General features: G+C 44.2%; 1 protein-coding gene across 1 annotated transcript; it reads left to right on the top strand.

The window, feature by feature from the left end:
- The first annotated feature begins 66 nt into the window (after positions 1-66).
- On the top strand, positions 67-21361 carry DESI1 (desumoylating isopeptidase 1). Its single transcript, XM_040062744.2, has 6 exons — positions 67-577; positions 11771-11792; positions 12768-12837; positions 13493-13602; positions 14341-14463; positions 15611-21361. Exons 1-6 carry the CDS (start codon positions 67-69, stop codon positions 15702-15704), a joined length of 930 nt encoding a protein of 309 aa, XP_039918678.1. The 3' UTR covers positions 15705-21361.
- Positions 21362-21840: the final 479 nt, after the last annotated feature.

Genomic DNA, 21840 nt, shown 5'->3' with positions numbered 1-21840 from the left:
AGCCCCACTCAGGCTCAGCCAACCGCCGCTCGCCAGATCATCCCGCCCCCGTAACAACCCTGACCAATGGCGAGAGCGGGAACCCGCTGGGCCCCGCCCCTCCAGGGGCAGTCGCCCCTCCCCTCCACGCGGATTGGCTGCAGTGGGGTAGCGGAGGGCGGGAGTTTTTCACGCTCTGCGCGCGGCTCCGAGCCTCAGCCAATGACAGCTGGACTTGTCCGTCCCCGCCCACCCGCTGTAGCTTCGTCCCCTGGAGCTGTCGCGCACCGACGCGGTCGTCCGGCAAGGCGCGGGCCGGCCGCGCATGCGCCCGGCAGTTTCACCCCTTCATCCCCATCTGTCATCTCACGGCTGGAGCTGCTGCACTGGGGACCGCCACCGGCGCCGCCCTTTCCTCTCGTTCCCCTCCGTCTCCCGGAGGGAAGAGCCGTTCGGCCTTGTCCGCAAGGGCTCCGGCTGCCGCCTGGCGGCCGCGCCCACGCCCCTATGGAGGAGCCGCTGGCGCTGCACCCCGTGAAACTCTACGTGTACGACCTGTCCAAGGGCATGGCCCGGCGCCTCAGCCCCCTCATGCTGGGTAAGAGCACGGCGTGGGCACCGGGGCCGCCCAGGCCGTCGCCTCCCGGGGGTCGCGTTCCGCCACCGACCGCCGCGGCCTGGCTTTGCCGCTCCGGGAAGCGGGGCCGAAGTCTCCGCCTCCTGCCCGGGGGCTGGCGATGTTCTCCTGAGGCAGCGGCCCGCCGGGGAAGGCTCCCTGAGGGCGCAGGGGATGGCGGCGGTGTCCGGCGGGCGCAGCACGGCTTGGGATGTGCGGGGAGGGCGCCGGTGCGTGGGAACGCAGCGGGGTTTGGCTGCAGGATTCCTGACTCCGCTGTCTTCGGGACGACCTTTGTCAGTGCGGCAGATCCAGCTGCTCTGGCTCCAGCCTCTTCTCCCCCATCCCCCCGTTGCCGCTGTGCGGGTGATATTTACCAGCGACAGATTAAAAGTGTTCCTTGGCCCCTGAAGGGAGGGACAGCTCCGCTCCCGACTCCCCGGCTGCTGTGGCGCCGCGGCAGGAAGGCTGAGCTGAAGAAAGGCGCCTGCTGTTTACAAGGTTACTGAGTTCGAACGGCTCCATGATGTGGCGAGGCCGAGCTGGGCTGGGGATGGGCAGCCGTCCGCCCTCTCCTTCAGAGAGTTTGTAGGAGGCTGCTGTCTGTCTCGTCGAGATTGTGTGCGCTTCCAACCAAACCTGAAACTTGGGATGGAAAGGAAACGAGTTTTACTTGAAGTTTTGGAAGCATGAATTAGGAGCACAACAAGAGTGTTTTGTACCTATTACAAGTAGATTCTGGCCCGTATCAGATCAGCAGCCTGTGGAGGATGAGACTTCTCAACAGGCTCAGTGTCTCAACACATGGCTCTATGTAATCTTGTTTTACGGTTTGTTGGCATTCACCAACATGTTGCTCATCTGCCCCATGAGGAGATTGTGTGATCTCCTGCAAGCTTAAAATGAAAGTCCAGACAATTCTTAGCATGAGGTTTCATGCAGGTGGACCATGGGTTTGCAAAGTTGAGAACAAAATAGTACAGAGATCGTGTGTGTCACGCTCTGTTAACCAGACAGTAGCAACCACTTTGGGAGATGTGTGTTTCCTGCACTGGATAACCTCAAAACTTTTTGTGTGGTCAGAGTTGCTTCTGTTGTTGCCTTTAGGGAAGTAGCTTTTCACCTATTAGGTGAAATAGCCATGTTTTATCATGTACTAAGAGTCATAAATCTTGAAATTACATGAGTGCATGATATATCTGTGTTCGGGTTGAGTGGAATTTAACCACTCTTATTTCAAAGTGTTGGCCCAAGCAAAGACTGTAATAGAGATAAGTTGCCACTATCGTCTCCCTGCCAGTCTTCACATAGATCAAAAAAAAGCTTTTTAGCCCCCTTCTTACCTACAAAGTCAGTCTTGGGATCTTGTAGCTTTCTGAATTTCCATATAAAAACACGTAGTGCATGACTTTATTTTTGGTTCTTTCTGATATATTCAGACAACAACTTGAAAACTTTCTGCTTGTGATATAGTTTGGTGGTAAATTTCTGGGAATCCGAACAGAGAAAAGGAAAGCTTAAAACCCTGAACACTTCTGGGTAGTAGGGGAAGTGCTACTCGCTAGTACTGCCTGGTAACTGAGTTCAGATGTGTTCATGGAATGTGACCAGCTAGGCCTGCATGGTCACAGTGACAATGCAGATTGCAGAACATTAGATATTGTGAGGATCCAGTGACATGATTGTCCATAAAACAAGTCCTTCCTTCCATCCATCCGTCCGTGCATTCACAGCTCAGCGCTGTTCCAAGTGATTTAGGACACCTCCCCAAGAGCCAAGTGACTGAGAGAATACTCCTCTTACCTCGTGCATAGGCCTTGTTTTCCTTGAAGAGCAACAAAAAAAACCTCTTGCTGTTTCTCTGTATATCAACTTTCAGATGGTCAGTATCAATTCTTTCCTTAGTGATGTTCATGAACTGTAGGTCATCAGGGAAAAGTCATAGAAAGAGGAAGGCATTTCTTAAAGAATTTACACTTGTTAATGTCTACTTACAGTATTCTTTTCATCAGTGCCAAGTTTGGAACAATGCTTTTGCTTTGAGTGATAATTCTGTAAAATTGCCTAAATTGAAATACATGGTTTTAGAAAGAAAAAAATACTATCATTGATTGTACTAAAATCAATTTCTGTCAGGCTTGAAAACAGCAGCTCAGGTACCCTTGCCAGAAGGGGATGAATTCTGCCTTACAAAACTGACTGCTGCCAGAGCATCACTGCACTGTGTCTTCTGTTGTGCTCATATAGGGTCCAGAGGTATTGTGGACTATTGTCAGCACAACCTTCAGGGATCAGCTCTCACTGCTAAATGTTATACTGACTTTTTCAGTGTCCTTGTTATCCTTGTTTAATGATAAATCTGGAAGGGAGAAATGTTCAGCGTAGTTCATAGCAAGCTTTAGAGTTACTTAGTCTTGTTACTGTCCCTTGTGCAGTCTTTGTTTTTCTCGGCAAGTTTACTCTTTTTCTACCCAGACTGCTTTTATTCTTCTTACTTTTCTGTAAGCTTCCTGTAATTTAGTGAATATTTCTGAAGTATACATGAGCAAAAATTGTAGTTCAGTTGCCTTTGATTTCAGAAGTAGCAAATTTAATTTTTATATTGATCTTCATTGCATCTTCTCAATAGTTACTATTAGTCCTTTCTCTCTCCCACTCTCAGTCTATGACTTCATTTGTCTGTTCAACTATGTGATAGAATAATAAGAAATGTTGGCCTGAATGCAGTAAGATTTCTGTTGCCAAGACAGAAAACATAATCCACCTCATTCTGTGGAGAGCGAAGAGAATAGTTCAGCTTGCAGTGCTGATTTTGAAATAGATGTGCAAAGGCAGAGAAGTCTTTAAGGAAGATTAAAATCCTATTGCATCATAGGCTTAAAGAAAAATGTCTAGCAGCTCTCAAAGTTCTCCTGTCCTGTAACTGAGGTTATTGCTTTTGTGACTCACAGAATGAGCGGGGAGCTTGGTTAACCATAGCAGCTTTGGCTCAGTGTAGTATAAATTAATGTTGAGTGGACTAGGAATATGTTTTGGTTGAAATTTTTAAGTGGTGCATTCAGCTGTAGGGACTTAACAGCCCAGAGGGAATTGGAGTGAAAAGTAACTGCTGAAAGGAGGTGCCTTCTGCTTGGTTCCATTTTCCCAGGCCAGCATACTTCTCTGCTTCTACTCCATCTGTTCTGAACAGTTTTTAATTGCTTCAGCGTGATTTTCTATCAGCTTTGCTCCCGACATGTGCTGGGGATTTCATGAAAATGACGTGCATTGCCCTCCCCCAATATAGCCTAATTCTGGATCCCTCTGGGCGCCTTAAGAAGGGAATTGAAGCAGGCTCCTCCCTCTCCATTAGGTTTTTGGTGCCTTTTTTGCTTTGGTTGAGCACCCTGGGTAGCGCATAGAAGAAAGTGCTTGACTAATTAGAGTAATTTTTAATTCTAAAAAGGCAGGGGTCTTAATGGATTGTCCTAGGGAAATTACAACAATATGCAAAGCAGTGCACTGCTGGAAGCACCCATGTTGGTTGACCAAATTGTATTCCGATTCCACAGGAGACCAGTTCACTACTTTTTTCTTTTTTTCAGTCTTTATGGTCTTCAGAGGCTTGAATATCCATTGCAGGGGACAGATATATTGTTAAAGATACTGAGCTTCCTGTTATTTCTTTACAGCTCAAAAGCAGGCGTAGATCTTGCACTGAGGGTTGAATGGCCTAAACTCTGAACGGGGTAAACTAAGTGCCCATTTGCACAGACAGTTCCTTCCCTCGTGCCTCAGAACTCTTCTGCCCTTCTGTATTATTCAATAATAATTTGAATTAATATACAAATGCCATTTTCATTTGATATTTAAAATGCACAGGAATAATCAACCTTGTTTGGACCTCAAGATTAATAAATTACTGTGATGAAAAAAAGATGGGTGGGCATCTAGCGTCCCTCATGCTTGGCCTTCCAGACAAATCTAAGCATGGAAGTAATCCTATTTGATTGTATTCTAACGTTATATGGGTTTGCTTCTTCTTTAAAAATACCCCTGTATCCAAACAATTACAGTCTCCTGAATTGATTTTACAAGAAACTAATCTAACTACTTCATTCTCCATGTTCCTGTGACTAAGCTGAGGGCCCTGGAATTATGTTCCATTTTTCTCATAGATTTCTAGCTTGGGTAAACACCATTAAAATATTTGAGCCATGAATGTTATTTAAAAACAAACAAACAAAAACCAACAAAAAAAACCCACAAAAAACCACCAGCAAATATAAAAACTAGTTTATTTGCTAGATGATACTCTGCCTTATTGAAACACATTGAATCTTTAAATGCTTAATCACACATATTTATGCTGAACTGGCATCTCCCCCTGGGTTCTAGTGAGTTTTTTCAGGGAAAGAGCCACAGAAGTATATCAGCAAGGGGAAAAAAATGTAAAAACCAAACCACAACCCCCCACACCCCCCCCCGCCCAAACCCCAAAAAACCAACAACACCAAAAACATCCCCAAACAAAAACAAGTGAAAAACTACCCAAAAGTCACAGTGATCATGTTTTCAAAGACTGACAGGCTATCCCCCTAAACTATCACAAACAACACAGTAGCTTTTCATGTCCATGGTCATGGTCTGTGACAATAAGAAGGTATCTTAACTTGCATTAGCTTGGAATGAATAGAGATCAGACTAAGCTGATTTACTTCACATTTACTTCAGGCTGAGCTGACACATAGGCAGTTTCTCTGGAAGAGTTGATTACCTGACAGCGTGGCCATATGTAGTAAATATTGTGCGATTAAATGTGTACGTATAAATTTGGACCAACCTTTCCTGTTCAACAGCCCCCAACCCTTGAAATATTTAAACCAGTTAGCATCTTGCTGTTTTCCTTTTTTACCTGGATAACAGAATCACAGAAGAGGTAAGGTTTGAAGGGACCACAGTGGGTTATCTGGTCCAATCTTCCTGTGCAAAAAGGGTCATCCCAGGCACATTGCACAGGATTGTGTCCAGATGGTTCTGAATATCTTCAGTGAGAGAAACTCTGCAACCTCTCTGGACAATTATTCCAGTGTGTTATCACCTGACTGTAAATAAGTTCTGCTCATGTTCAGATGTCTCTTCCTGTGCCTCAGTTTCTGCCCATTGCCTCTTGTCCTGTTGCTGGTGACCATTGAGAAGAGCCTGGATCCATCCTCTTGATATCCTCCCTTCAGATAGTGTAAGTGCCCAAAAGAGCATCATCCCATCAGGACATTCCTGTTTTGCATTATGAGCATCTGCATCCTTTCAATTAGCTTTACTGTAGGTATTGAGCGAAGGGTAATACCTGCAGTTTAATGCTGAAACGACTTCTGCAACTCCAGTGGAAATTACTGGAGAATCAGACTTCTCTATAGACAACCTCAGGTTATGAGTGAATGGCTTGGTTTTGGTGGCAGTAGCAACACACAGTTCTACCCACATTGCAGTGACCACAGGAGTTTGGAGTTTGTGACAAGGAGTAGAAGAATGGGAAACATGATATCTGCCAGTATCCTGGACAGTGTTTGCAATCCCTTCTTACAGTCCACTCAATTGACTATGGGATGTGAGCTCTATTGCACTGTAGGATTATTTGGGGAGGTTCATGGCAAGCTTGAGCTGGACAGTGCTGCCAGAAGCAGCTTTATTGGAAAGTGTTGCTGCAAGGCCGGGATACAGCTTGTGTCTTAGCGCTCACAGCAATACCAAAGCCTTGCTTGGTCATGCTGTTGGGCCTGTTGTGTATATCAAGCCTTCAGAGGCTCTGGGCAAAATATCTTGTGTGTAGTGGGCAGTGTTGAGCAGAAAGCTATGGTCTCTCTCTCTCTCTCTCGGAGCCCCGGCTCCGTTTTTGCCTCAGCTAGCTTGAGAGACAAACCACAGCTGGAAGGATTTTTCCTCAGGGCCCCAAAGATCCCAGAGTGGCTGTGAACCTTTTCCTTTAGAGAGGGCAGGAACCTGCTGATGGCAAAAGGAAAGGGTCTGCCCTTGATTCAGGGGAAATTACGGCTTTATTCAGTCTATCCCCTGTGGTCCTGTCCCCACCTGGGTCAGGAACCAGGTCCCTGTCCCGGAGCCAGGAGGCTTTTCCATGTGTTTATCCTGCCTTTTATCCAGGGGGAAGGGGCTAAAGACTAAGCCACTGCCTAATCAGGGATAAGATGGAACAGAGCTGGATTACCTCCCAGTGTGGGAGAATGGCTGGGGAAAAGGAGCAGGGACAAACCTCGAGATGATTCATTTTCCAGGGGAACAGGGGGTACAGAAGAAACCATTACAAAACCCAATACAAAAATGAAATACAATAATACACAATAGACACACAATACACACAATCCCAAATAATACACAACAGAAAGCAAAACTTAAGTCCTTAGTGCAGGCTGCCCTGACTACTCTACCTGAGCTTGTCAGGGATGGTAGCAGTGGTGAGCTGTCACCTGTTCTGTGCAGTGTCAGTGCGGGAGAAAGGGCAAGATGAGTCAGAGGGGAGGATCCCCATCAGAGACAAAACTTCAGGAGGGAGATGATTGTGTCTGTGAAGGTCTGTACATAACCCCTTACATGACAGACAAATAACGCTGAGATTCTTGCTGAGCAGCAGGAGAGTGAGCTGCCTGAGCTCCTCAGAAGCTGGTAGCCATTGATTTATTCCTCTGTGGCTCAGTTTGAGTTGAAATGACAACAGCAAGCTGTGAAGCCTGGGGTACTGCAGCAGTTTACCAAAAGTTCTCAGTCTTGGATATCTCTGGGTGATGCAAATGTGGCCAATAATGGCAGGTTTCTTAGGCATGAGATTCCCCCAGCAGTGTTGTCATTGAAGACGCTTGCACTGCCTCTGACCATACACAGTCCACCAGTGGAAGAATGGGATTATATTTTTTCTGCAGCAGGCTGGAGAGCTACTGTAGATGTCTTATTGTCAGCAGTGCTGCAGATCTGGTGTGTGTTTTCCACAATGCCAGCTTGGTTAATGACTTCTAGGAGCCAAGGAAAAACGGTAGGTCTGCAGCTTCATTAATATTTTCAAATCAGTGTTGGCACAAACTGACTGAGCTGAGCAGCCACAGACAGACCTGCCTTGTGAAGATAAGCAGCTTCACTTGCCAGAAGTTGTTCTGTTACTGCCCTGGCAGTTGCCGCCTTTGGACTGTTAGACTTCATGTGTAGCAGCAAAGATGGACTGCAGTCCAAAGCAAAGTCCAGTTCCTGAATTCTGCTTGGGTTTTGTACATACAATCAGACAATTTGGTGACTAGGCACCTCAGGACTTAATATAAGTCCTGCTTAAGGTATTCTTCAGGGCCCTGGACAGAAGAGTTCTAAGTATCTTAAAGGATGGAAATCCCATATGCCTTCTGGACTCCTGGCCCAGTGTTTGACCGCCTACATGATAAATATTTTCCCTGTTTCTTACTGAATTGTGAATTTCCCATTTTCCAGCTAGCACCTGTTGCCTTTCACTGTGCATATTTGAGTAGAGCAAGGATCCCCTGTCATGGGTTGGCACAGTTTAGTTTTTAGTTAGGGAGGAATGTAGAGTGTTACCCTGTCAGCACCTTGGAATTGTTTTAGAAAGGACAGGGACCCATCAGAAGGCTAGTTTCGGATTTTGGCATCTGCTTTGACCGCTGAGAATGTTGAATGTGACTTTGGGAAGTACCCGTATATAAATCCTGATTTAGTTCAAGTCAGTCCTTTTCCTCCTGGCCAGCTGAACAGGTAATGTCCAGTCAGGCCTGCTGCTCCCCCATCCTCTTTTGCGGGGGGAGCTGGCCCCGATGCCTAGCCAGGCTTCATCGGCTCCCAGCGGGGGAGGAGAGGCTGCAGCTTAACATTATCTACTTTTTAAAACTGCCCCGGAGCAGGGAGGGATCTCGGCCGGACCCCTGATAGCAGCTATGGGCCGCTCTGATTGTCACCGAGGGGTGGGCAGAGCTCCCCCCGACCCTCCGGTGATTCCTAGGCGGAGAAGAAAAGAGTAGAGGAGAGAAGCGCAGTCGATCTGGGATGCATCGATCTGAGACGAAGCAGCAGCAGGGGAGAGACTGCTGCCAGCAAAGATCACATGGCCGCTGCAGGCTTGGGCAGATTTAACTCTTCCCTGGCAACACGAAGCTTCCAAGGCCTAACCCTTCCCTAAAAGAGAGAAGAGACAGAGTGGACGTAGAAGAGACAGGGCATGAAGTCAGTAGAGCAAGAGTGAAAGAACTGATAAAGATTATTGGAAAGAGGGATTGAGATTGTGGACATTAACTGCACTTCTCTAGTATAAACTATGGAGAAATGGACTGTTTCTTGTAACATCTTAAAGTTGTTTGGGGGAATGCTAGTTCTAGTCAAAGTTGGGGATTGATATGATTGAGATTTAAGTGAGAATCTTAAAGCTCCTCACTCCTGGGGTAAAAGGAGGTCTCAGCCTTTGAGACAAAGATGATTTTAGAGAGAAAGTGATTTGAAGCCCTTAGCTCCTGGGGTAAAAGGAGGTCTCTATTTCTTTTGAGATAAAGACAGTTTAGAGATAGAAGAAAAAAAATCCTTGTTTTCTACTAGAAGAAGCACTCTGAAACAGTACCCCAAATACACTGAGAGGCCCATGAGTAGCCAGGGGAAAGGCTGCTAATGGGTGGGACTGCACAATCTGCAAAAACTCCGAGCAGTTGCAGATTTTTTGTCTTGTGGCGAATGTCTCCATAAGGCTCTAGAGAGACTCCTCTCCCAAAGTGATAAAAGATTGTGTTTAAATGGTGAAACTGACTGAAAATCACAACTTGTGTCTCTCTTACGTTGTTTGTAAGAAAGTTAACAGTTTGTAAGGGAAGAGTGTTTTGAAGTTTCATTTTCGGTTTGTTTTGTTTTGTTTTTCCAAACTTTTCTTTTCCATTCTTTTAGTGTGTGTTAATAAAACTATTTGTTTATTTTTTAAGCTTGAGCGTGCTTTGCTCCTCCTGATCCTCTCCCACAAAAAAGGAAGTAAACACTAAGACCACTACACTAAATCTGGCAAACAGAATTTGGTGAACGTGAAACCACTACGTTAAGTGGTGTTTCCACCCAGTTTGTAACTAAAACCATTACATCCCCTTTCATCCATACCTGTTGGGTGCTTGTAGACAGGAATACAGACTCTTGGCTTTCTCTTCTTGAGGATGAATGCACCAATTTTCTCAGCTCTTCTTCAGTACAGTAAGTGCTCCAGCCTGGTATGTCAGCGTCTTTTGTACTGTGGGGATCCAAAAGTGGACACAGCACTCCAGATGTGGTCTCAAAAGTGTCAAACTGGAAGACAGAGTTGCCTCCCTTGAGCTGCAGGCTGCAGCCTTGCTAGAGTAGTCCATTGCGTAGCCTTTGCTGCAGTGACCTTTTCAGGTAGGTGTTGTAATTGCACAAGCAGGTCCTGGCAGAACCTGTGACATTGTCAGTATCTACTGTAGCTCTTTCACCTGCAAACAGAATTTAGGTACAAAGTGGCAACTCTCTTTTGTTATCATCTTTTGTTATTGTTTGCTGCAGGTGTGTGTGAAAGTGAGTACTAAGATGTTCTCCTTCAATTTAGCATGCAAAGAACAGGCGCAGTTCTAATGCGTGCAGCCTTCGAAATGGTTTGTTTCTCTGATCTGAAGGATAAAGTTCAAGTTTCCAGTGAAAAAGTTGTTTATTGTGAGCAAATGTGTAATAATTTGGTAACAGATACACAGAACGTTAACTGGGCAAAGCCAGCCAGAGACCAGTGCTACCTGTGGTGCTGAGCCTGCAGAGCCAATGGGTGCTGGCAGCTCTAGAGTGCAGGGTGAAACCTCTCATGGGGAGGATGTGGAACAAGAGCCAAAGGATCACAAAGTACAACAGTGGGACGTGCTAAAGAGCCAGCAGATGCCTCTAAGATACTGCAACACACCATTCTGCTTCTGTCATTATTGCCACTATCTTTTGGCCTTCATCCTACTCCAAGCCTACGTTTCTGTGCAATGGCTTGACCGGGAATGTGTTTGCTGCCTGGCTGTGATCCATGGAAGTGACAGATCAGTCCACCTGGTTGAAAACTACATGTGCTCACTTCAGCTGATGTCTCACAACAGCCTTTTCCCCGCCTCTGGTCTTCCATGACCCTCATCTGAAGCAGGTACCTATTTTGCTTCAGACTTGAGTGGAAAAAAAATGTGTTAGGGATTGCTTTTTCTTGTGGTAGAGGAGTACTCAGTCTAGTGCTTGGGTTCAAGCGAATACCAAAGGTTGGTATGCATGCTTTTTTTCTGTTCTGAATCTGATTTTTGAGGGTTATGCACCTTGTTCAGGAAATAAAGTTATAGTACGTCTCCCACAGAATGCATTGGCTCCCTACAAGCTCCCAAAAGGAGGGTATCAAGGACCAAGCATTTAGGTTATGGTAGATAAAATAACTGAGCCTAGAGCAGTAAAAGCTAGTGACCTTTTAGAAAGAGGATATTGAGATCCTACCGTGAACAATAGAGAGGTTTAGGTCTCCTGCTTCTAGGGAACTGGAAACATACTTTAAAAGGGACCTTTTCTCTGCGACACAATTATATTATCAATGTAGTGGTGCCTGAAGCAAGTTTTTGCTGCTGTGTTCTGCAAAACACAGAGCTTTATAACTTGGATAAATTTCAGTGCTGTACTTTTCTACCTCAGTTCCCACTTAAAGTAATTTTTAAGGGCAGGAGGAGGGAGGGAAAGGAGGAAATTGTGGAATGTATTATAGAGACTGCCACCATTGGTCGTACATTTGTCAGATCTCTCATCAGTTACTGTAAGAGACAACTGAATACACTCTGCTGATCACCTGCCTGCAGTTATGAAATCTGTCGAATTCAACTCTTCTGCTCCTGATTGAAGAATCTAATTTTAGGAAAAAGGGTTTATTTTGGTCTATAGGAAAACACCTAAGGAAGGTAAGCACTGGCAGGATAGGATGGCATTGCAACCTCTGTTTGCCAGGAAGGAAGAAGTATAACAGTAGTGTGGATTGAGTAGTTAATTTGAAAGACATTCTGGATTTTTAGAGGCAACTCTGGATTAAATCTTTGGTGTTGCTGTCATGGTGAAATCATAAGCATGGTTCTTAAGTGTCTGACAGTAAGTAGGCTGAAACCTGGAAAATACATTGCTAATAACTTTTATTTTCTCTGCATACAGGGAAACAGCTGGATGGCATCTGGTAAGTGACTAGATTTAAATTGCATAATGTGTATAAAACACTGGTAGGAAGTATTTTCAGTATGCAGTTATATATGCTTCAGATCTTAAGAGTGTTTTGTTGTGGAAGAGAGACCAAGACACTTTTTGTTCCTGAATACAGATTGGCAGTAAGATGACTGACTAGTCAGGTGCTAGTTAAACCAGTCTGTTCAAAGCTCAGTGGACCCCATGGAAAAGGATGTTGTTAGTAGTTGTTCTGTTTTTGTGCACCTGTGTACTTTTTCAAGGGTAAGATGGTATCCTTGTCCCAAGCACTTTGTCTTACAATTCCAGGCATGACTGAACATGAGAGTAAAAGAGTATGTGGGGAAGAAGGTATTACAGGTTCAAGTCTTCCGTCATATAAGAGCAGTATCTACATTCAGTTACAAAAAAACCACCCTAATTTCCTGTAATTCATACCAAAAATTTTGATACCACATGAAGAGGGCTTCTTTGGTTTTTGGTTTTTTGGGGGGGTTGTGGGGGTTTTGTTGTTGTTGTTGTGTTTGTTTGTTTGTTTGTTTTTGAGGCAAGAAAACCCCTAAACCCTTGTCCATCCATTTTCCTCTCTACTGATCCATCTCCAGTGATTGTCTGACCAGCTTCTCAACCAGTGAGAGGTCTCTGTCAGTATGGTAGCAGGGTTAGTTCTGTCTCTGAGGGCTGTCCTCACCCTCAGCCCATTAGCTGAGAGAGGCTTATGCCTGGGCTCTTAGCTAAACCTGTTCTTTCCTAACTACTTGCAGAATTACAGTAGGCTTGATAATCATTGCTTCCATATCCACTCATGTCCCAGCAGATCCTGTTCCCACTCAAAGAAACAGATTGACCTTTTCTTTCAGTTATTCCTTTCATTATGTCCTTGAGATCATAAATTTATCCGTGATTTATGTGCTAGGCTATTTACTTTTTTCCTTTATTTCAACTTTTTTGTTGTTGTTCTCTGTGGCAGGCACACCTCCATAATAGTCCATAAAGATGAATTCTTCTATGGCAGTGGAGGAATCTCCAGCTGTGCACCTGTAAGTTAAACCTAATTTTCTGATACTTTTTATAGCGTTACGGATCAGAATTCCTTGTGTAACTGTCTTTTAGAAAAGCAGCAAAAGACTTCTAAATTCAGGCAGATGCTGAAGTCAGCTGCTTGTCATGGTTTCCCATGCAACCTGGATACTGAGGGTAAAGGGAGCGTGGACAGTGGGTTTAAGCACAGCTCAATTCAGATTGGGGGCTGCTGCTTCTGGTAGAGTCCATCTATCCAAAACACCTTTTGCAGCTGGTTTGCCAGAGTGGCACCTTGTCCAATTCTGTATCATTAAGTATTACATGCAGACTTTTTAAGAGCAAAAAAAAGCCCCAAATCATGATGTTTTCTCAGACCTTTCTCTTCTCAGAGAAATAAAATTGATGGGACATGCTTCTAAAGCAGAATTTTACCACACCTTAGAGCTTTCAGCCCAAAGACCCAAATTTACCAGCTGAAATGGAAGTTGCATGTTCCTTCTCATTCTCTGGAGTGCAGAACAAGGGAGGCCAGCAGGGCTTTTTCCTTGACAAACATACCAAAAGTTCCTTCTTTTGTGCCTGGACAAACCATAATAGCTTTATTCATTAGAGTCCTCCAAAAGAATTCAGCCTGATCATTTGACAATATCTTCTGGCTGTTCATTTTTACAGGGAGGGACACTTCTTGGCCCTCCAGACACAGTTGTTGATCTGGGGAACACTGAAGTCACTGAAGAAATTTTTCTGGAATACCTTTCCTCTTTGGGGGAATCTGTGTTCCGGTAAGTAACAGCTTGTGCTGGAAAACCTGTATACCAAAAAGGTGCAAAATGGAGGAAGGTATTAGGGAACCAGTCCAGCTCACAGAGCTTCTGTCTGCTTACTTTCTCATTTGGTACTCTTCAAGTATGGACTGGACTGTGCCAATGAACACAAGGAACTACCTTCAACACTAGGAAAGCATTCTTCTGGGAAGTGTTTCACACTATTTTTTGTAAAATCACATAATGCCTGAAATGCTTTTGAGAGAATCACCAGGGAAAATGAAGTCTCTCAGTAAATGGCAGATTGCTCTGTGAGTCACAGATAGTCACTGTAGTAAAGCTGCCAGTTTTCACATGAGTAGAAGCAAAGTGTTGTCTGTTAAAGAGTCTTCTCACAAGAATAGGAAACCACAATATTTAGTGTTCTGGCTGTCTTTCAGAGTCAATAATTCTTGTGATTTCTTGTTACTGCTACGGTGGTTTTAATTGAAGAAACCTGACCTCACCTATTCTTCCAAAAATGGTTGTATTAAAGTCAGGGATGCGGAGAGGTGTTATTTTCCACTCTGATTTAATTGAATTCAAGGGTGATTTGTTATATGTATTTTACCTATTTGCCTTAGAATTCTTTGGGGTGGGGAGAGGAAGTGCTGATGTAAGGAGATGTTCTTCATTAAGGGTATAAGTTTTTCTGCTTGTAAGATTTATTGCTGGATCTGTGTTTTTCTTTGTTTCAACTTCTTTTCTGTGACACAGAGGAGAGTCTTATAACCTCTTTGAACACAACTGCAACACATTCAGTAATGAAGTGGCACAGTTTCTGACAGGAAAGAAAATCCCTTCCTACATCACTGACCTTCCATCTGAAGTTCTTGCCACGTGAGTATGGATGCCCCTCCCCTCTGTAGCTGCTTCCTGCTAATGCTTAAACATTTGACAGAGCCAGCAGTACCAGTTTCTGATAGATCTGTCTGAGAAACAGCATAAGATTAAGGAGAGGATGCAATTTTCTTTACATCAGCACTTGCAACACTGTATGACAAGTGCTAACTGGCACTGGTGTTCCAAAGAAGGCAGGAGAAGGTTGTTCTTCTGCCTTTAACTTAAACTAGCTATTTTGTGATGGTCTCTTATAGGTGACCAGACAAGATTGGAAGGTTTCAGAAAACAGTGCAAGGGTTTTCTTTTCCCTGTTAGACAACCAGTATCTGTTAAAAGTCATTTTTCTAAGCACCATAATTGCAGCAGAGGTGTCAGGTTGCTTGTGAAAAGGCAGGGGAGATACAATTTTAAAATTAATGCTGCAGTTTTAAAGCTAGGATTGGGTGGAAAAAGAGACTACGAAAAAAAGGAAATGAAGAATTTCTGCCTGGTAATTCAGATGATTTTTTTTTTTTTTTTTAAACTCAGCTAGTGAGGATCCCAGTAGGATGATGTGAGTTTGATCATTTAGGTCTTACTTCTCATAACGGTGGCGTAGCATATTGTTTGTGAGATGTGTGTCTTCTACCCTGGACTCTTAGCACTTCAGATCTCTCAAAATCAGATAAAGTCTGTAACAGAGCGAGTCTTACTGAAAGACCAACCAGATGCTATAGATTGCAACAGAAATTATTCTGGGAGTGTTGAACCATTGTCTTTAAAGTAAGCTAGAGGCTGTTCTTTTGGCAGGCCTCTATATTGATGTACTTAGTAGAACACTGCAGTTTCATAACAGGGATTTTGTTTGCACACTTAAGTAGAATGAATTACTGAGAGCTGGTTTCAGACAGTATTACATTAGCATTCTAGGCATGTCAGGACTCAGAACTACCTTATATAAAATCATGTTTAAGTCTCTTAGTTATTGAAGAGTAAACTAATAGGTTAAATTAGTTTGCTTTAGTTTGCCGTGGAAGTCTTTTCTTCAGATTTGCTTCTACAATGTTGGTTTGATTGCACTCTAGGAAGTGAGTGCACTTCAGTGGTAAATGGGAGTTGTTGACCAAGTAAACTATTTGAGATGTTTATTTCTTTACCTTCTCAGACCTTTTGGACAAGCTTTAAGGCCCCTCCTGGACTCCATCCAGATCCAGCCACCCGGAGGAAATACCTTCAGCAGACATAATGGACAGAGCTAACAGGAGTGACCCAGTGTGCCCAGCTTCAGCAGGCCTCTTCCTTTTTAAACACAAATCTACCAGATTTCTATTTTATAATTTCTCATGAGAATTAACTCTAAAGAAGTTACAAGACAAGTTTTAAAATTTCCTGGGGAGAGAATTTATCAGGGTGCATGTGAGACAATGCTACCAAAAATACTGTCATAATTTCTAATAATATTATACTAATTTATAAAGGCTGTCTTGTCCGAGTAGGCTGACACTTTCTACATAACTCCTGTTAGTGGAGTTAACACTAACTGGTAAGTGCTTTTAAGTGGAAATTCATTCCACGAGCATTCAACAGCCCATTACACAACTTGAAGTAAATAAGGGGATGTCCTGGCCATCCCTTGCAGACTTGCATCTCTTTGTCTTGTCAGTGCCTCTGTTATTATGGGGGTATTTACTGAAGTCTATCAAGAAAAGCAGAGCAAGTATTGGTAGCCTAGGAAGTGAAGGTGTCCCAGGGTTAGTCTGCATATTTCACTGACATTTGCTCAGGGGAAGAGCTGAACTCATCTGATCAGAATATTTGCAGTGGCACAGGTGTATGGGGGAGGTGATGAAGCTGAACCATGTGTCAGTATCACACTCAGAAGCTGAAATTCAGTGGGACTTGCTGTGGTGGGAGGGAACCTAGAGCTGAAGGTTACCAAGAGCCTTGTAATGTCAGATCTGAGAGTAATGGGAAAGAACAGAATCTCATGAGCAGAAGTGGTAGAGACAAACTTCAGGTGAAAGTAGAATGAAGTGAAATGTTTCATTTTCTCACACGTGAGCTTATCAGCATATAGACAGAATCTTGTTAATGCTAAGAACTATGTTTTCTTGGCTTGTTTTGTTTTGGTTTTTTTTTCCTTGCAAAGCCAGAGTTATGGTACAGTAAGGCAGGAGTAGCATGGCAACTGCATGATAATACCAGTTGGACTAATTCTGCCTTCAGTATCCAGTTGTAGACACTGTAGGAAATCCAGCTTTCATTAATAGTGCTGCCCTTTCCCAAGCAGTCAAGCACATCAGGGCTCTCTTTAAGAGAAGTAAGTGCTAGGTCTCCCCAAGTGTAAAGAAAATGAGGAAGAGTAAAATTAAGCATTTCTCTGGAACAACTGAGTTTCTTGGGGTACATGCAGAAGCAGTTCTGTCCTTAGATTAACCTTTGATTATACCAATACTGCATCTTCTAGTTTAAGATTTTTAGAGCTTTGCAATTACTTGCAGTGGAGAAGAACAAGGGCAGTGAAAAAATAGGCACGTTTTCTTTTCATGCATGTATATACACTACTTTCACAACCAAATTTGAATTTTGTAGCAGTTAAATTTAGAAAGGAATATAAGAAAGACATCAGACAAACCCTAGAACACTGCTGATGCTCTGTAAATTGGGATTGCACATCCCAGATGCTGCCAAAAAAGCATCTATGCAAATGTACAGCCATTTGTCCAGCTTTGTTGTGAAAAGTATTGCTGCACGTTCAGTCCTGCATCTTGAACTTCCTGCACTGGAAACTTCTTACATACCTAAAGGAGGTGTCTTTCCTCTGCTGGGTTCTTTCTCCCAGAATAATTCAGATTGATAAATTTCTCACAGTTACTCTTTGTGGACTATAACGGTTTGTATTTTTGAGGGGTTGGAATAGAGGAAAGCTGCAATTTTGTCACTGTCAAATGCTTTGTTGTCCTGCACCTTGTGGAGCCAGTGCACAGATGGGAATAGGGTATTGTCAGGCCATTCTGCTGTTTCATGTTTACCTGCTCTCAGTGCACCGTAGTAGCCCCTGCAGCCCAGATGCTTCTTATCCTTGTCATTCTTGGCTTGTGCCATCAATTTCTCCTTAAGCATTTCATTTGATAGACTGGGCTCGGAGATAACTGTAGCAATTGCTACAGATGGCTTTATACAAAAGCTTTCAATATATCCCCCTCCAAATGTCCTGTTTGCAGAAAATGTTCTATGAAAGTCAGTTATGAATACCTTTTGATGCTCCTGGAAGAAGGATTGGTGTTTGGTTTTGCTAAGCCATAGCTTAGTTTTCCTGTCTAGTATATGCGTTATCTTCAGTCTTTTCCCATACATGTTTGTGAAGAGTAACCAGTCTTCTATCTTAATACACACATGGCTGTGCCACAAAATGCTGTAGATCATGTAAGAGATCTTGGAGCTTCCTCAGTTGAGCAGGTACACTCAAGATGACACAGTGCAGCCCAAGATCCTGGTATGCTCCTTTGGTACCTTCAAGGAGCACAGCTGTGCTTGCTTGCCTTTCAGCAAACTATCATTTCAGACAGCTGCCTGTGATGGAAGCACTTGGTGCCATGGTTTCTGCCCCACACACTTACACAATGAGGATATGCCTTGTATGTCCACCACTTTGGATGTCCTGAGCCTAGTTCCTGCTTGGCCACCTACTTCAGTACTTTTTGCATCCTTTCGGGGCAGGAAAGAAAAGGAAGATGTTCACCCTGTGCATTTTGCAATCTGCCTTTTCCCCTCCTGAGCAGCCTCTTTGCAGAGATAATTTTTTTACTTTAAGGTCACGGGGTAAAATTTTTTTACTCAGCCATGTATTGTTTGCAATGATCGAAAAGCTCCTGAGCTTGGGACCTACTCTTTGTGTTTCAAGGCAAAAGAACTGTAAGAGGGAATCCTCTTTGCTTGGTCTTACTGGGTAAGTAAGAACCCCCTGTAGTCTATAGGACTCTTAGGAAACCTGTTTTCTCCAAAGATGGTTATGTGTAAATTGTAGGACTGTGCCCTCAATGTGCCACCCAGCTGAAAACAAACTAGACTGAGAAGTGTATGTAAATGTATATAGATGATGAACTTCAGCCAGCTGATGGACAAAGGGGCAGGAAAACTGGACTCCTGAAAGGGAACAGAACCCTTCTGCCCACACTTACTAGTCTGTATTGTATTGCTGAGGTTCTCCCCTGCCATTTTAAAAATGTTAATAATGTCTTTAGGCAGAAAGTGATGTTTTGATTTACTTGTGGGGTTTTTTTTTTCTATTACAATAAAAAGGAATACAATACATTTTTCTGATTGAATGCATGTGCCCACACAGCTGCCAAGCCAATGCATCTGACCAGAAGTCATTATCTTCACTCTGGTCCCACCTGGGAAGTGCAGCATGAGAAATTGTCCAAGCAGTTTGTGCCCGGTGCTGCTACTGGAAGTAGTGGTGGCACCTGCTCTTCGCTCAAACCGGTCAAAGGCAATGCTCTTACTTAAGTTTGGGAAATTATTTCTTCTGTAAGTACCACAGTATTTAAAACCATACTCATGAGTCTTGATACAGCTTGGATAAGGTGAATGAAGACGTTCTGTCAGCACAAATTTTGTTCAGCCCTTGGTCATCTAAGACTGCAGGCTTGAAGTGTCTAATGTATGCTGTTGAAGAAGAGACCCTAACAGGGAAAAAGTATTTTCCTGACTGCCTTGATGCTACTTTCAAAAGGGAAAAAAAAAAAAAAAAAGGAAAAAAGTAGAGTAAGAAGTAGACTTCATGACTGGATTCCTCTGGAGCATCAGAGGCGAGATTGGGGAGGATTATGTAGCACTGCCTGAAATATCTGGCTCTGGGGAAGAAATTCATTCTGCTTGCTTCAGCCTCCTGCATGCTTATTGATGGCATCCAAATTATAAACCACACAGTGTGCTCTTTGTGTAACAGTCCGTATCAGCACAGTACAGAAGAGGTACCAGAAGGGGTTTGTAACAGAGATGTGTGATTGTGGTTAGTTTGGCTGTGTTCTTCAGATGTGGTGCTGGTTTGCTACCAAGTACTAGTACTGGCCCCACATAAATTAGCTGGAATCAGGTATTTTAATTTTTTTTCTAATACTTTTTAAAAATTACATTTTAAAAACTAAAAGGAAAGCCTTGACCTTAATGCCAGCTCTAGACAGAGTGTAAGCAAGTGCTCACAACCACTTGCCTTCTAAACTTCAAACAAAATTTCCTGGCCTTTCCTGCTGGTGGGGGGGATTTTATTCCTGACAATAGCTGCTGCCTATCCAAGTGGCAGTCAAGCAAATGTATCAGGAGTGGTTGGACTGCATATTATTAAATAACTTGAACAGCCACAGTGGCCCTATTCTCAGAGCTAACCCACCTGAGGGAGCAGCCACAGCTGTGGACAGCTGTGCACTTCAGCACAAGGCAGGTTTATGCTCCCAGGGAAACCAAGTTGTCCCAGGTCCTCGCCAGTTGATATCAAATGGCCATCAGGCTGCTTCCTGGGAGAGGCATTTTGATGTGAAGAGACCCTAAAGCAGCACGACAAGCGAGGAAGCACAGCGGGTAGTTCAGGTTTCAGGGAGTTCGCCGCCGTAGCATTAATCTGGTAGTACTGCGGGAATGAAAGTGTGAACGCTGTCCCGTGTTTTGGCAGACCTCCCAGCTCTGGAAAGTGCCCCAAGGTGGCACTGCTTCCTTGCAGCACAGAGATGCATCTGAGCCAGGGGAGAGCAGCTCCTGATTTTAGGCTACCCATAGTCATGCCAGTGCAAGAGGCACAAGGGAGGTCTCTCCCAGACAAGAAAGCTGCAGGTAGGAGCAGCCAGGAGACAAAACCATGGAGCAGCTTGGGCTACAGCAAATCCAGTGCTGCTACCATAGGTGTTCTAACTCCACTTCCACCCAGACACGGGCAGTGTCCTCCTTGTACCATGTCACGGTTTATGAAAAATAAAGGTTTGCATTTCTGAAGCCCTGGGAGGTCTGTCTGACCACACAGCTGGCCTTTGAGAGTCCTGGGCGTCAGCTCACGGCTCTGTTGTGTGGAAGAGCAGTTCCTTGGCTTCTGGCACTCAATCACCCAAATCCAGGAAGGCTCTAGGTTCAAATCCAGAACCTCTGCTCACCTGTCAGCATGCCATAATAGGCACACTTGGAAGGATTCATACTCTGGAGTAAGTATCCACACATGAACATGATAAATGTGTAACCACACCTTGACAAGTCCTATAAATGAACATAACCCTAAACTCAAAATTCAGCACCCAACTGCATACAAAGTAGCTGGGTGCCATGAAACCATTCTGGGAGCTTCTGTGCATTTGAGGAAAGAGTCCACCTTTCCAGAGGCAGGAGCCCATAACCAGGGTCTGATCCGGAAGGCCACAGATTCTGCAGAAATATAAATGCTGGGATGAGTAACACATGTAATACTCATTCCAGACTTCCTGACTCGCTGTGTTGTGGAGGCAACTCACAGAAGCAGTATGGAAAGAGCTGTCCTGGTGGACTCAATGAATGTTTCTCCCAGAAAAGAGCTGAGGATATTTTGGTAAACTTTGTCCAAGGCTATGGCACTGAGGTAGATTATTAACATTGTTTCTGTACGTACCCCTGCCACAGTGGGAGCAAGAAAATCATAAACCACAAACAAGAACAAAACAGAATCTGTGAAGCCACCTGAATGCTTCCTTCTGAGAGGAATCTGGTGGAGAACTGGGAAAAGGGGTTGCATGATATCCTGGAGCAAATTATCCTGAGGCAAAACCCAATTAGACCGTAAAAGAAGAATAAATCTCTTCCCAGTTCCAGCCTAGCTCAGCACACTGAGCAGTGTTGGGGGAGAGAATGCGAGCTAACTGTTGAGCAGAAAGCATGGGATGTTCCACATAGGTTGGTTTTGATTTTGGAATTCAGAAGAACTGTAAGAGACTGCAGGGAGGGGAGGGGAAGGGGAAGGGGTTCGGGGCTGGCTGTTAGCATCAGACGAGCATAATACGGCAGCCTATGAATATGGTCTGACCAGATGGTCTTATTAAATCCTAAATGACTCGGGGGGTAAATGATAGGCGGGTCAAAGCAAAAGCTACTGGCTTTGTGCAGAATCGAAATAAATTTTCGATTCCCCAGTGAAAACATTCACAGCATCCTATTGGAAAAGCAAGGTGAGGCACTGACTAGGAGAGTGCCTGCCGGTCCTGTTCCCTTCACTAGGACACAGGCACCCTCAGAGGAGCTGAGCTTATCAGGTAGCTCAATCCAGACCCACAGCCCCTCAGTTCCGGGGGGCACTGCAGTAACAACAGCAAACGTGAAGAGACGCGCCACACACGCACCCTGTCCTAAACTCCAGGCTCTGAAAGGATTTAAGGAAAG

Source organism: Hirundo rustica, chromosome 4 (assembly GCF_015227805.2).
Source record: "Hirundo rustica isolate bHirRus1 chromosome 4, bHirRus1.pri.v3, whole genome shotgun sequence".
Lineage (NCBI taxonomy): Eukaryota > Metazoa > Chordata > Aves > Passeriformes > Hirundinidae > Hirundo > Hirundo rustica.
The sequence above is the reverse complement of the archived record's forward strand: the minus strand, read 5'-3'. Positions and strand labels throughout refer to the sequence as shown.